The 16130-nt window shown below is 45.3% G+C and overlaps 1 protein-coding gene across 2 annotated transcripts in view; it reads right to left on the minus strand.

The window, feature by feature from the left end:
• Window positions 1-16130, minus strand: part of GALNT2 (polypeptide N-acetylgalactosaminyltransferase 2) — a 208148-nt gene that overhangs the window by 81356 nt on the left and 110662 nt on the right. For both annotated transcript variants that reach the window (XM_023513885.1, XM_012805913.2), the window contains exon 2: window positions 11568-11661. In XM_023513885.1, the coding sequence (XP_023369653.1) occupies window positions 11568-11661 (94 nt within the window). The remainder of the gene's footprint in view (window positions 1-11567; window positions 11662-16130) is intronic.

Raw genomic sequence — 16130 nt, forward strand, 5'->3', positions numbered from 1 at the left:
CCTGGACCTGGTGCCTGCCACCCACAGGGGACACAGAGCAGGAAGTGCACCCTGGACCTGGTGCCTGCCACCCACGGGGGACACAGAGCAGGAAGTGCACCCTGGACGAGGTGCCTGCCACCCACGGGGGCACAGAGCAGGAAGTGCATTCTGGACCTGGTGCCTGCCACCCAAGGGGACACAGAGCAGGAAGTGCATTCTGGACGTGGGTCGTGTCACATGGCGAGCATCGTCTCTGTAGATTCAGGCTGTGGGAGACTCTGGATTCTGCTCACGTGTCACCTTACACTCTACCCTGCATTCAAAGCCTCCTCAGCAAAGACGGCTACGCGTGTGTGACGCCACCTCAGCAAAACAGAGCAACCTCTGGGAAAGCAGTCAGGAAGAGAGAGAGTATATTTAAAATCAAAGGATAAGGCTCTCAGATTTATTTTCACCTCTTGGTTGATCTCCAATTGGATATAATTTTACTGTTCTTAAAAGAAAAAGGTCCGTAATATTCTTCCTCTAAAACAGCAGTTCTCAACCTGTGGGTCGTGACCCCTTTGTAACAATGAAAATACATCGCGGCATTAGGAAGGTTAAGAACTACTGCTCTAAAAAGTCCTGATTCATAATGTTACACCATGAAAAAGAAGCCCAGGGCAAGGCCAGGATTACAAACAAGTATATCCATTTCAATTACAAAGGCTCGCGAATTATGCCTTATTATTTGTTACTGGATATCTGGTATGACGGGAAATGTGGTTCACCTGTGATAAACAGTCTCCTGAAATAAGGAATCCTACATATTCATTATTAAGGATGAAATAAACAGGAAATTCAAAGTGATGAAAAGCTATTTAAAAGAAAATCTAAGAGAGTATCAGGAGAAATACTCTTTGTTTACTTAAAATTATCTGTGTGCTATCAAAATAACTTAAAAATACCAGTCTTAAAAGTTAATAGTTCTTTGTACATCAATCTTCATATACCTCTTCTTTAAATTTTAAATAAAAATTTTCCATTCTTCCTATGTGTTACAGGGTCTAACCATAATAAATTTAGCTTGTTATTTATGTTCTCACCTAACCTCCTTTTTCATTCTAAATAGTATTCAAAATATCTAAGTAAATCTATTACCCAAAATCAAAGCCACTACACAGAAGGACAGAAGAGAAGGACCATCTATTAATCATTGGCCACCTAGTCTGCCACTTACTATGAGATCCCGCCCACACCATATTCTAACCCTGCAAAAGGTATTATTGCTACTGGTTCCACTTATCCAATATATCACTGCTACAAAATGACAGAACCTCAACTCAGACTCATGTCTTTCTTATTCCAAACCTATGTTCCTTCCACCATGCCTGACAACTCACTTTTAAGTGAGCAAAACTTCACTGAAGCACCAAAAAGCAACCCCATACTCCTGCACGGTTCCCACCTGCCCAGAACCTTCACAGGTGGCAGTGCCAGCCACGTCCCCTTGGCCTCGAGGCCTGGGTCTCTGCCTCTGAGAACCTGGGTCCCTCTCTCTGTAGAATGCAGGTACCTACATTCACATCCTCCTCAGGGAAGATGGCTATCTTATGGTGTTAACTCTTTAAAAGATCAGTTTCATAGATTTATTTCACTGTTCTGCTCAAGTGTCCCTCATGGGATGCTGCTTTCTGCCCACCTCACCCTTGGAATCCCTGGCACCTGGACTACCTCTCATTTATCAGCAACCCAGAAAACCCTCTGCCTGGAACCAAAGGAACAGTTTCTGGAGTGAGGTGAAACTACAGAGAATGCTGGAGGCTACCTGCCTGGTTCTGGACGTATCTACTAAGAAAGCTTCAGGTCATTCTATTTTTTGAAAGCTCCACTACATTCTGGCTACTGATCTCAGCTCTTGGTCTCTGCCTTCTCACTTGTTGGAATGGGAGAAAGACAAAGTAAGATTTGTTTTTTAACACTGGCTACCTATGACAGACAAAATGGCAATTAATATTTTTAAAAATGTTTTAATAAAGCATTGACATTGACCCTGCAACTTCACTTCTAGGAATCTATTTTATGGGAATCTTATGGACATAGGAAGGTTCATCTCTAAGGATGCAGGCTGGAAACCCTCTCTCTGTCCTACCACACAGAGCAGGTTGAATGAGATGATGACAATGGATCTGCTGCTGCCATTAAAACTGTACAGACGCGAGAAGGTGGTGGTGTGTCACCTGTGCAGGACACACTGCCATGGTTGGATGTGTAAGAACTTCAGCGTAAGCAGCTGGCCTCGCATGTAGGAATAACCAGGCCTCAAGAGGAAGGTGCTCCCACATAAGGGAGCCAGATGGCACAAGGGGCTTTGCAGGGATAGGGGCGCTTGTGAGGAGATGGTTCAGTGAGTCCCGGGAGCCTACAGAAATGTTACCTTGTGGACAACTTGGGAATTATTTTATAAATTCATGGAAAGACTAGACTTTGAATGTGGGATAAAGCTTAGGACAGGCAGACAGAGGCCAAATGCCCAGGAGCTGATGCTCAGAAATCATGTGGCAGGCCAGACACCTCCCCAAGCTAGGTCTCAGTGCCCCCAAGGGAAGGAGAGCCTCTTAGCCATGGGGAGCTCGCTGACACTCTGGAGGAACACTGGATGGGGAGGGGAGTACTGTCCGGATGTGTGAATATAATTTTATTATTGTTTATTTGAATTTCTTAAACTTTCTAAACTAAACATATTTCTTATTTTTCAAGAGGTGCTTCCTTAAGGATAAGTGAAACAGCTTATTTTCCCTCTGTCGAGTGTGAGGACCACTGGGCCTGCGGCCTGGGTCTTGGCAACACCCATGGACTTAGCCTCCCTCAGGTGTCACTTGGCTGTGCCCTTGATGATGTGTCTCACAGGGCATATGCTTCACAGAGATAAAAGGAAGGAAATTCTGACAATTGCTATGACACAGATAAACCCAGAACATTGTGCTAAGTGAAGCAAGCCAGACACAGCACAAACACTGTATTATGATTGTAAGTGTTATGATTCCACTTACATGAGGGACACTCAAATCTACAGGGACAGGGGCTGAGAGGTGGCGCTGGTATCTCATGGGTGCAATTCATACCACAGTTGGCAATACGGAAAGAGTTCTGTAGGTGGAAGGTGGCAATGGCCGTGCAACACTGTGAATGTACTTAATGTCACTCATCTGAAGGCTTAAAAATGGTTAAAAGGATAACTTTCGTGTTATATGTATTTTACCACAATTTTTCACAAAAGCTCAGTGCCAGAATCGAGTAAATCACCTAGAAGAGAAAAGGTCAGGGAATGTTTCTCTCCTTGATGCTGCTGCAATGCTGCGTGATCACATAGGTGCTTCAGCACTTCTGTCTTCCGGCACGTGGGGAGCAGAAAAGCTTAGCAGTCCCCGTTAGGATCAGTGGGATTCACACACTAGATTTAAGTTCTATTACACATTATGCCATTTGTATTTCATTCATTCCCCCCACCCCCCTCTCCGAACATCAGCAACTTCTGTTTTGAGAAAGCAACTATCTCAGGTAAGAAAATGTGGGGAGGGGGAGTGTGATGAAGACACAGCCCAGGACTTGGAAGGCCCTCACAGAGAATCCACATATCTCCTGTGAACTAAAATAAAATCTTAACCCCCGCCCCCCTCAGCTGCCTGAACCAAGGGGACTCCAGGAATGCCTTCAACCTGGACCGGTGGCCATGAGAAGAGAGATGCAGGCGCCTCAGCTTGCCCCTCCCTTCTTGGAGATACCCTTTGTATCTCATTAACAGGCCGAAGCTGTGCAAGACAAAGCTGGAATCACACCTGCAGGCCATCATTTACTCAACAGATCACTTGAGTTTTGATAAATGTCTCTGATTAACAGACAACTTCTTCTTCTTCTTTTTTTTTTTTTTTGAGACAGAGTCTCACCTCATCGCCCTTGGCAAAGTGTGGTGGCATCACAGCTACCTCCAACTCCTGGGTTTAGGCGATTCTCTTGCCTCAGTCTACCGAACAGCTGGGACTACAGGCACACACCACAATGCCCGGGTATTTTTTATTGCATTTTGGCCAGGGCCAGGTTTGAACCTGCCACCCTAGGTATATGGGGCCAGCACCCTACCCACTGAGCTACAGGAGCCGCCCCGACTTCTTTAAGTAAAAACATTCTAACTCTTTAGATAAGGCTTCATTTCTTTAACCAATTACAAATTAAAGAATCTTTAAACCTACCTATAATCTGTAATCCTCCAAGCCTCTCCAAAGAGACGTTCTGTCTTTTGGGGCCAAACCAATGTACACCCCCCTGTACTGACATGGGTCTTTATCTGAAATCTACCTCTATGAATGTATAAAACCAAACTGTGACCCAGTTATCATGAGTGTATTTTCTCAGGACCTCTTAAGGCCATGTGCTCTGGGCCTGTCATAAAACATTCATCTCAGAATAAACCTCTTTACATTAATTTACAGAGTTTGGGTTTCCCCACTAACACTCCCAGCCTCAGCCCATTACAGGCGGTCACTAATGAATATGAGAATGATACTAAGGTTTCATAAAGTCAAAAAGAAAATCTGTTCTAAAACACCACGGTGACCGGGCGGCACCTGTGGCTCAAGGAGTAGGGAGCGGGCCCCACATCCAGGAGGTGGCGGGTCTAAACACAGCCCTGGCCAAAAACTGCAAAAAAAAAAAAAAAAAAGACCACAGTGACAAAATTGGAGAGTCCCCTAACAAGCACTTCATCCACAAATGTCACCCGAATGTCACCCTTCCAGCTCCACCTGAACAGGTAGGTCCTTCTGACAAGTGCCTTTCCTGCCTGAGTCAGGGACGCAGAGGAGGAAACCAGACAGCAGGGGGCGGCAGGGACTATCACAGGACAAAACCTATTTTTCAGTCCATAGAGTTTCATCCACACTAAGGGGAAAAAAATAAGATGAGATGTAGCTCCATCAGATAGATTTCCAAAACACGAAAAAAGAACCAATAAATACCTTATTTGAAGACAACATTCTGAAAACCAGCTCTGAAAAAAAAAAACTCAGTGGTTTCAAATGAATGCTGCTGAAGTAGAAGCCAGGGTTGTGGAGTTAAGTGGAAGTCCTTCCACAGGAGAGCGGATGTGTGGGATGAGGGCTGTGAATGCATGGGGAGACCAGAAAGTACGTTGATAGCATCTAAAAAATAATATAACTGGTGATCCTAATCCTCATCTGTGGCTCCCAAGCCATCATCCCTGTCACAAATCCATGACTGCCAGCTAGGACTATAACTGGGGTGGTATACTTTACCCAAATTCCAGATTCTACCCCAAAGTGGGGTGAACAGGGACTAGGAATAAAGTTAAACAATAATGTGGGAGGTTCTGACCATAGCAGTCCCAAGAGCAACAGGCTCCAAAGGAGGCAGATTTGAAAGGAAACTGTCACAAGTAAGTATCTCCCTTGTTCTTTACAAAGCTGATTTTAAATATGTCAGGCTGTGGTTCACGCCCATAATCCTAGCACTCTGCGAGGCTAAGGTGGGATGATAGCTTGAGGTCAGGAATTAAAGACCAGCCTATGCAAGAGCGAGCTACCATTTCTACTAAAAATAGAAAAACTAGCCCGGCATTGTGGTGGGTACCTGTAGTCCCAGATACTAGGGAGGCTGAGGCAGGAAGATTGCTTTGGTGGTATAGCTCACAGTGACCTCAAACTCCTGGGGGCTAAAGCACTCTACCCAGGAGGACAGAGTGGGATTATCTCAAGAAAAAGAAAAAGAAAGTATAAGTATATTCACACAGCAATGTGTGCATAGGTGAGTGTTGTGATACACACGGGGGATAATCTAAAAACACTTGTGTTCATGGTGTGTGTGGTCACAAGGTTGAAGAGCCTGCCCTGGAACATCACTGCTCTCTTAGATCTGGCTCTGAATAAAAATATTCAACTAAGGGTTGCATCTGCCTACCCATTTGTCTACAGCACTGAGCTTCCTGACAACCAGCTTACACACTGGAAACTGCCATGCCATGGTTTCTTGCAGACCATAAAATTCTAACCATGTCCATCATGCTTGGGAAAATAAATATCATATATATAACATATATATAATTATTAAATATAATACATATAACTATTATTTTTTTTTAAGAGACAGAGTCTCACTTAGTCACCGTCGGTAGAGTGCTATGGCATCACAGCTCACAGAGACCTCCAGCTCCTGGGCCCAGGAGATTCTCCTGCCTCAGCTTCCCGAGTAGCTAGGACTAGGTGTCTGCAGCAATGTCCGGCTATTTTTTGTTGCAGTTTGAACCCGCCATCCTTGGTACATGGGGCCAGCACCTTACTCACTGAACCACAGGCGCCACTCAAAAATATATTTTTTAACTGTAACAAAATAATTTCTAGAGAAAAAAATCACTTTAGTAGGAAGAATGGTCTCAACAAAAAAAGAGAAAGCCCTTTGGCAAAATAGGACATAGTGCATTCATCAAAAATTATTAGTAATAACTCATAAAAAGAAGCAAATCGATACATTCCTATCTCTTTGAAGATAAGAAAATGAACTGTATGTAATAGTTAAGGGTATGAAAGCAAGAAGAGAGTCAGTGCACACAGTGAGATGATTTTAAATAAACTGTGACTCTTTATGGCCCATCTAGGATAGTAGGGCTTCTCCCTCCCTCTCTCCATTATGCCTTAATACCCATTAGAACGCGGGCTTTTTCCTAAGACAAGACAATCCATAGGCAATCTCTCAATTACTCCACACAATAGAAGTACAGCCCAGCTTCCTATTATTATAATAAAGGAATATTTATTACCTAAATATTCCATTCAGATACTCCCAACTGCGTGGGTAATGCTTATTTTACATATGAAAGCACTGTGCTTCAAGACTCACCCAGGAAGGGAAAGGGCGACAGGGAGGCGGGCCTAATACTCATCCTGCAAACACACAGCCTCCTCTCCCTCTGGGGACAGCTGGGATGATGAATGGGGAGGGCACAGGCAAAGGGCTCGCACTCCCCAGGGTGATGCTTGCTCAGCCACGGTGAGGACCCTGGATGGACAAACACTTCACAAACACTTCTGTTTAGTGGCTGGCACGTAAAATGCTTAGAGTCATCAACTCGGTCCTCACAAAAGTGAAAAACTGAACAACGTAAGTAATTACCAACTCCTCTTAGGGATGTATCTTAGATCTGTCAGAGAAACAAAAGCTGGTGTCCCCCAAATGGAACAGAAAGGTGAATCAAAGAATCACAGTTTACTGGGGCAGAAACTCACTGTAAAACCTCTATGGGTTCCCTAGAGGGCAAAAAAACCCAAACTGTAACTGGAGACTACAGGAGGCTCCCTATGGACAAACCTAAGCAATAAAACTCCAGGGTGACTCAGTCATGGGAGGGTCCCCAGATTGTGTGCATTTTGCCTCTAGGAGCTCTATGAGGCTATCAGAGAGAGCACTGGGGAAGTAACCTTTCACCACGGAAAATAACCTTTCTGAAATTAGCCAGAGCATTCTTATTAACAAGGCCAGCCCTCAGGAGAACTATTTAATTTGAGACTAAACTACTGGTTTTATTGGCACCTGTTCAACCTGGGGGGGGGGGGGATACTCTGCTCCAGCCTCCCCTGCCTGTCTCCTGGGGAGCAGAGGTATACTGTGAAGTCAGAGCCCAGGGATCCAGCTCCCTACAGGAGCAAGGCCTAATCAGAGGTCTACAGAAAACTCTCCCTGTCCCCACAACTGACCATCTCACGACTAGAGGCCTGTCTACCAGATACTTTCAGTCATATCCCTGTTTCAACATGAAATTACAAGGCACACTAACAGGCAAAACACAGTCTGATGAGTCAGAGGCAGTCTCAAAGATGGCAGGAACGTCTGGTCAGGAATCCAGAACGATTATGCATAATACATTAAAGGCTCAAATGGGAAAAGCAGACAGATGCAAGGATAGATAGATAATTTAAGCAGAGAAATGGACATTCTAAGAAAGAATTGAAAGGAAAAGCTAGAGATGGAAACACTGCAGAGAATGAAGGACGCCTCTGATGGGCTCACTAGCAGACTAGATATGGCTCGGCAAGAATCTCTCCGAGCCCGAGCATGTAACCATAGAGACTGACATGCAAAGAGGAAAAGGATTTAAAAAGGATTTTAAAAAATCCAACAGTCTACCCAAGAACTGGGGGGCAAATACAAATGAACTGTAACTTACATATCGTGGGAATACCAAAAGGAAAAGAAAGAGGGAAAGAAACAGAAGAAATATTGGAAACAACAATTAAGAATTTCCCCAAATTAAGTCAGAAACCAAAGCACATGTTCAGGAAGCTCAGAGAACACCATGCAGTATAAATGTCCCCCCGAAGTACACTTAAAACATATTATATTCAAACTATATAAAACCAAACACACAGCCTCGAGAGAAGCCAGAGAAAGGTAAACGCTACGTAGAGAGGAGCAAACATTAGAATTCCATCCAACTGCTCCACAGAAACCACGCAGGCAAGAGGAGAGCACAGTGAGAAGAAAACCACCACCGAGGACTCTGTACTTTGCAAAACTTATCTTCAAAAGTGAAGGAGAAATAAAAACTTTCTTGGACAAACAAAAATTGAGGGAATTCATTTCCAGTAGACCTGCCTCGCAAGAAATGTTATGAGAAGCTCTTTAGAAAGAAGGAAAAGGATGTAGGTCAGAAACTTGGATCTTCACAAAAGAAGGCTGCACACTAAAGAAAGAATAAGCGAAAAGTAAAATAAAGATGCCAACCACTCTTGGTCTTAGTTATTTTATTAAGAGGTTGTTTAAAATAATAATAGCAAAAGTATATTTGGTTATGAATCCTTCTATGCTTAGGTCTAAGTGTAATCAATGACAGCAATGATGTAACGGATGACAGGAGGAATCAGGGATACAGTGACCCTCCCTAGCTAACCACTTCCCTACATTGATTGTCTCCTTCAGTTGACCTAATTTTCATAAACAGGACACATACCACATGTATATATCAATACAAAAGGCCTAGTTCTGTATGCTGACCAGTTTGTTACAGTCCCTTGGGTGGTCAACTTACAGAGGTTCTACTGTATTTTTGTCATTATAAGATACTTGCACTACCTGTGAAGCACTATAATGTTATTTGAAAGAAGCCTTGTTGGCTCAGTGCTGTAGTACAGTGGTTATGGTGCCAGCCACATGCACCAAGGGTGGCAGGTTCAAACCCAGCCCAGGCCTGCTAAACAATGACAACTGCAACAAAAAATAGCCAGGCATTGTGGCAGGCACCTGTAGTCCCAGTTACTTGGGAGGCTGAGGCAAGAGAATCACTTAAGCCCAAGAGTTTGAAGTTGGTGTGAGCTGTGATGCCACAGCACTCTACTGAGGGTGACATAGTGAAACTCTATGTCAAAAAAAAAAAAAAAGAAAGAAAGAAAGAAGCTTTGTAAATGTATATTGCAAACTCTAAGACAACCACTAAAAGAGTTAAAAAATAAAAGAAATAGAATAGACAAGCTAAGAAAGGAGAGAAAATAAATATAAAATGCTCAATTAAAACTATAAAAGGCAGAAAAAGTATAGAAGACAAAGGTATAAACACAGAAAAAGGAACAAATAGAAAATAACAAATATGGTAAACACTAATCCCCAATATGTCAATAAATACTTTACATATCAATAGTCTAATATACTAACTAAACTACTGAGATTGCCGGAGTAGATCAAAAAACAAGACCAGTTATATATGCTGTCTATGAGAAACTCATTTTAAATATAAAAAAGACACATAAATTAAAATTACAAGTATGGAGAAAGATGTATCATGCTAAAACTAATTAAGAGAAGGTGAGGGCTCGGCGCCTGTGGCTCAAGCGGCTAAGGTGCCAGCCACATACACCTAAGGTGGTGGGTTCGAATCCCCAGCCCGGGCCCGCCAAACAACAATGATGGTTGCAACCAAAAATTGGCCAGGCGCTGTGGCAGGCGCCTGTAGTCCCAGCTACTTGAGAGGCTGAGGCAGGAGACCTGCTTGAGCCTAGGAGTTGGAGGTTGCTGTGAGCGTGATGCCATGGCACTCTACCCAGGGGGATAGCTTGAGGCTCCGTCTCAAAAAAAAAAAAAAAAAAAAGAGAGAAGGTGAGAATAGCTATCTTAATTTCTGACATGCAGACTTCAGATCAAAGAACGTTTTCAGTGACACAGAGGTTATCGCATAATGATAAAAGAGTCAGTTCTCTAGGAAGATATAACCAATCCTTAATGTGTGTGTGCCTAAAAAAAAGGATTAAAACACACCAGGCAGAACTGTTAACAGAGTGAGAAGATAATGCCAGCAACTGGAAGAAAATATTTACAGAATATATTTGATAAAAGACTATTATCCTAAATATATAAACAACTCTTGAAACTCAACAATAAGAAAATGAACAACCCAATTAAAAATGGGCAAAAGGCCTGAATGTCTCACCAAAGAAAATGCAATATAGAGATGCCAAATAAGCATATGAAAAGATGCTCAACATCATGTGTTATTGGGGAACTGAAAATTAAAAACAGCAGTGAGATACCACCACACACATCCTGGAACGGCCAAAATGCAAAACGCTGACTACACCAGACGCTGGTGAGGATATGGAGCATCAGGGACTCTCACTTACTACTGGTGGGAATGCAAAATGGTACAGCCACTTTGAAAGACAATTTTGCAGCTTCTCACAAAACTCAACATACTCTTACCATATGACCCAGCACCATGCTGCTTGGTATTTACCCAAATGAGCTGAAAACGTATATGCACACAGAAACTTGTCTGTGAGAAACAGGATGTTTATAGTATCTTTATTCATAACTACCACAACTTGGAAGCAACCAAGATGCTCTTCACTAGGTGAATGGATTAATTTATGGTGCAGGGCGGCGCCTGTGGCTCAGTGAGTAGGGCACCGGCCCCATATACCAAGGGTGGGGGTTTCAAGCCCAGCCAAACTGTAACAAAAAAAATAGCCGGGCGTTGTGGCAGACGCCTATAGTCCCAGCTACTCGGGAGGCTAAGGCAAGAGAATGATCTAAACCCAAGAGCTGGAGCTTGCTGTGAGCTGTGACTCTACAGCACTCTACCAAGGGCAATAAAGTGAGACTCCTCTAAAAAAAAAAACAAAAAAACAAAACAAACAAACAAACAAAAAACTGTGGTGCACCCAGATGATGGAATAGTTGGGGGGAAGGGGGATGTTGATGGTGGGGGAGGCTAGGTATGTGTGGAGTAGAGAACTCTGTACCTTCCCCCCAATTTTACTGTGAACCTAATACTACTGTAAAAGAAATTTTATAAATTAGTACACACCATCCTGTACTTTGTATTTTATTCTATTTTCTCTTTCACCAAATTTTTCTCTTTCACCTCCCATTATTAATTTTACCACCCACTTGTGGGCCTGACAGAAGTCAGCTAAGCAGTGCTCTGGGGCAGTGTCTCTAGCTGGCCTATGAAATCCATCCTCTACCCCATGGACCACTTGCCCTAAGCACTGTGTTGAGTCCATTCAGTGAATGGTCACAGGGAATGGTTTCTTGTCCCCTGGTAGTACCTGGAGGGAGAGTCTCCATGCTTTGTGCTTTCTCTTCTCCATTGCTGTGATGAAGGTCTTTCTTCTTAATGGGGTTGATTTCATTCCAGTCCTCCTGAGGGGAACAAAGATGCCAGATGAGTTGGCTGGTTCTCTAAGCACACTCTCATTCATCCACTCAGTACACACCAAGGCTCAGGATGCCCCTTGTCCTAAGGACTCCCACCTCTACCCCAGAGCTTGTTAGGCACTCAGAGTGCAAGGAGAGGGAAGTGTGAGATGGCCTTCCCAAGGGTCTGCATCTCCTTCCTCAGTTTACACTCACATTGCATGCCTACAGGCAGGGCAGACTCTGAAAACTCCCAGGGCTCTGAGGATCTGGGGGGGCAGGGAAAGAGGATTAAATGATATAATTCAGTAGTGGTTAAGTTAAACCCATTAAAATGAGGGCAGCTCTCAGACATCTCAGATGGTTTATGAACACCCTAGGAGCAGATTGTCCCTAATGGCACCTTTGAGCTCCCCTCAGAGGATGTTAAATGATTTAATTCCACTGACTAACCCAGGAGAGGTGGAGGGGACGCCATGCTTTCTGTAGGGCTCACACTACTAGGACTGCCAATGAGACAGAGCTGCATACTAAGGACTTGATGTGAAACCAGAATAAGATATAAGCTCTGGCAGAATTTATTCAGCTCATCTGGGCAAAGAATTTACTCTAATTTATCAACACTAAGTCAAACGAAATAACAACTACATGACCACAGAGCTAAATATGTTTTTCAACCACTTGGAATCTGATTTCTGTGAATACAATAAGAAAAGCTTCTGTATATAACCCAAATCAGAAATACCCCATGGCTAGTAATTTTCCCACCAGATTTCTGTGAGCCAAGCTTTGTCAACTGGCCATTTTCCTGAGCAGATGCTGTTAGGATGATGTGTGGCAGTAATCCTTCCCCAGGGAACAGGCTAGGGGAGGGCCCAGTCTGTCTTCCTTGGGTTTGTTCAATAAGCCCTCCTCTGGACAGGCTGAGTGCTACGTGAACACTAACTGCTGGAGACATTGTGGCTCTTCATTTAAAATGTAAAGTGAGACCTGCAAGAAGGGTAATCTTCAGGGCCTGAACCAAATGACACAGTTTTTCCAAATGCAAGTCATTCTGCATTTTAACTCTGAGTAGAGAGCAGCTGGGCCGAAACCTCCTCCCTCTCCCCGCCACCCTTTCCTTTTGTGGCTTCCGCAATGAGGCACCACAGCTGGGTTGTCACATCAGTGCTGCCATGGAGATGGCAGGCAGGGTACCGCAGCTGCCAGGGCTGGGGAGCGGAGCAGCTCTGCTCCTGAGTCTGCCCCGCCTGACATCTCTGTCAGGCCTGCAAGCGCCCCCTGTACTCTGGACGGTACTATCTCACGTGGTGACATGGGCTTTAAAATGCACCTGTAGCCCAATATGAATATTTTTTGCTGCAAAAAAATGTGAGAAGATATTTATAATTTGGTTTCTGCAATTACTTGGTATAAAGAAACTTTCAATTTACAATTGCCAACGATTTACAATTGGCAAATATGCAGCCTAAGTGCAAAGTAAGGAAGTAGGTGTGAGTACTATACATCAGGAGGAACGGAGTCACCAGAATCACACAATGGAGAGCTGTTTTTGTTTTTGTTTTGAGACAGTGTTTCACTATGTCACCCTCAGTCCAGTACCCTGAAGTCACAGCTCATGGCAACCTCAAACTCTTGGGCTTAAGCGATTCTCCTGCCTCGGCCTCCCAAGTAGCTGGGACCACTGGCACCACAACGCCCAGCTATTTTTTTTTCCCCAGTTGTCATTGTTGTTTAGCAGGCCCAGGCTGGGTTTGAACCCTCCAGCCTGAGTGTATGTGGCCAGTGTTGCAACCACTGTGCTATAGGTGCCAAGCCACAACATAGAGTTTTAATTAAAGTATTATTTTTGTATTATGCAGCTTGCTTGTAACTTTTTTTTAGCCTCCTACATATCCTGGCTAACGGAGCTAATCATCTAACCTTGCATTTAAGTAAGGGTCTGGCATCTCTCGCTCATCTTCTGAGGTGTTCACTGAATCAGTATTTTTGGGTCAATCATCAATGCTTTTTCAGAAAATAAACATTTTTTTCTTCCTGAAAATGAGACTGATTAGCCCATTTATAATATTCCTCCACCTCCCTTCCTCCTCCCAACCATACCCGTCATTAAAACGAACGCAGGTGATGATGTTCCACCCACATCACTGGAGCACAGCAAAGCAACAGGCCAGGGAAGGCTGTGCTGTGCTGCATGTGTCGCCTACTGCTCACCCTGGCATTTTATAAATCCTATCTACAGCAAGGACGCACAGGACAAGGCAGGTCAAGCAATTTGTACAGGTTACACATCTGGTAAGAAGCTCAACCTGGCCCTTTCTGTAAGTCAGAACGGGGATGACCCGAACAACTTAAACCAAGTTACCAGAGCCTGAATCTCAAAGAAAAACCAAGAATCCATTTCTAGGAGGTCACTCAAAAGGCCTGCTTTGTTCTAGACTCCCAAAGCAGAAACTGCAAATTATGTCAACGCCCTGCTCCCGTGTGAGGAGGAGGAGGAGCCATGCACACCCTGCAGTGCCACTGGCCCCCTATCTTAGGAGTGAGGAAGCCAAGGTGCTCAAAGTATGACAGAGAGGCTGGATCCAAGCCCCTGGGTGCTGCAGTCCGTGGTCTCCACCATACCATCTCCTTTCTTCCAACTGAACAGCCAAAGGTCAAGTAAAACGACCAACTATGGGCCATTCCTCTGAGAACATGTTTGGTGATAAATCCCTGCCATCCAGCTGAGGGGAGTCACTGGCTTCAGAAACTGCCCAGGCAGGACCTGCAGGTCTGCAGGGCTTATCTCATCCCATGTGCCCCTCCCTACCTGGCCCCAAGGCCTTCGCCTGATAGTAAGAAAGTAGTCCTTATAGATGCAGGTGAGGTCAGGCTTGTGTAAGCACCTGATGGCACAATGCCACAGCATGCGGGGACCCCCATGGTGTGGGGAAACTGGGAAAGCTGTGCATGAAGGTGGCACCTGGGGAAGACAAGGGGAGAAGGGGTGTTCCAGACGGAGGTAACAAGGAGAAGGCCTTCTATGGGAAGTCACAGACGCGGCAGGATAGACTGAGATTTGCGTCCTAGAAACATCTTGTTGGCTATGGGGTGGCAGCAGACCTCAAAGGGACAATAGAGAGACCATGAGGCCAAGTGGTGATGCAGCCCAGGAGATGGCGAGAGGCAGCGAGAAGACAGGGCAGGGCTCGGAGGGCTGGTGCTGCAGGCAGGGGAGTGACGAGGTGGCACGCAGGTGCCTGACTCCAGCACTCCTAAGACAGGTGTGACATGCGCCGAGGAGAAATCTTAGACCAACGTTTGCGAAGTGTAAGGAGCAGCACTAGGAAATAAAGTAGAGCTTGGTTTAGAAATGTTGAGGCTACAGAGAGATACTAAGAAGGGGCGTCTGCAACACAGATGGAGTCACAATCTGGAGTGTGGAAAGGCACAGAGGAAACTAAGGGGAGCGGAGGGGCACGCAGGGAGGGACACGCAGGGCAGCAGCAGAGTAAACTAAGGGGAGCGGAGGGACACGCAGGGAGGGACACGCAGGGCAGCAGCAGAGGAAACTAAGGGGAGCGGAGGGACACGCAGGGCAGCAGCAGAGGAAACTAAGGGGAGCGGAGGGACACTCAGGGCAGCAGCAGAGGAAACTAAGGGGAGCGGAGGGACACGCAGGAAGGGACACGCAGGGCAGCAGCAGAGGAAACTAAGGGGAGCGGAGGGACACGCAAGGAGGGACACGCAGGGCAGCAGCAGAGGAAACTTAAACCAAGTTACCAGAGCCTGAATCTCAAAATGTCAAGAAAAACCAAGAATCCATTTCTAGGAGGTCACTCAAAAGGCCTGCTTTGTTCTAGACTCCCAAAGCAGAAACTGCAAATTATGTCAACGCCCTGCTCCCGTGTGAGGAGGAAGAGGAGCCATGCTAAGGGGAGCGAGGGACACACAGGGAGGGGCACGCAGGGCAGCAGCAGAGGCCAGCACTGCAGGGACCCGTGAGACAAAAGGGAGCCCTGGCCTGGGCTTCCAGCCATGGCTTTGCCAATGGTGGTAGGAGTTGGGGTCTAACGCCTCTAAGATCAGGAGCTGAATCTCCTGTGTGCAGGGCCTCGGCCTCCAGGGCCCTCCCATGTGGGCGCCGCGTGCAGTCAGCACCTGGTGACTTCTTACGTCTGCTGCCTACTCCACAAACATCTGACATTCAAGGGGACCCCCCAGGGCCCTCGAGGGTAAGAGCTGCCCTGCTCCTCCTATATCCTCACAGCACCAAGTGCTGTGGTGGTGCCTTAGAGTAGTTACTCAGTAATACACACGGCTGGAAAAGAAAGTCCTCGCCCTGCTTACTTTGATTGACTTTACCAGCTTTGCCCACTTTGCAATGGATGCTTTTCATCACAGCAGTCCCCCTGTACGTCTGTATACATTTCAAAGACCTATTTTCACCAGAGTCAGCACCAATAATAATGGAAACATACCAGATGCAAATG

This window comes from Otolemur garnettii, unplaced genomic scaffold (genome assembly GCF_000181295.1).
Source record: "Otolemur garnettii isolate 467f Iridium unplaced genomic scaffold, OtoGar3 scaffold00045, whole genome shotgun sequence".
Lineage (NCBI taxonomy): Eukaryota > Metazoa > Chordata > Mammalia > Primates > Galagidae > Otolemur > Otolemur garnettii.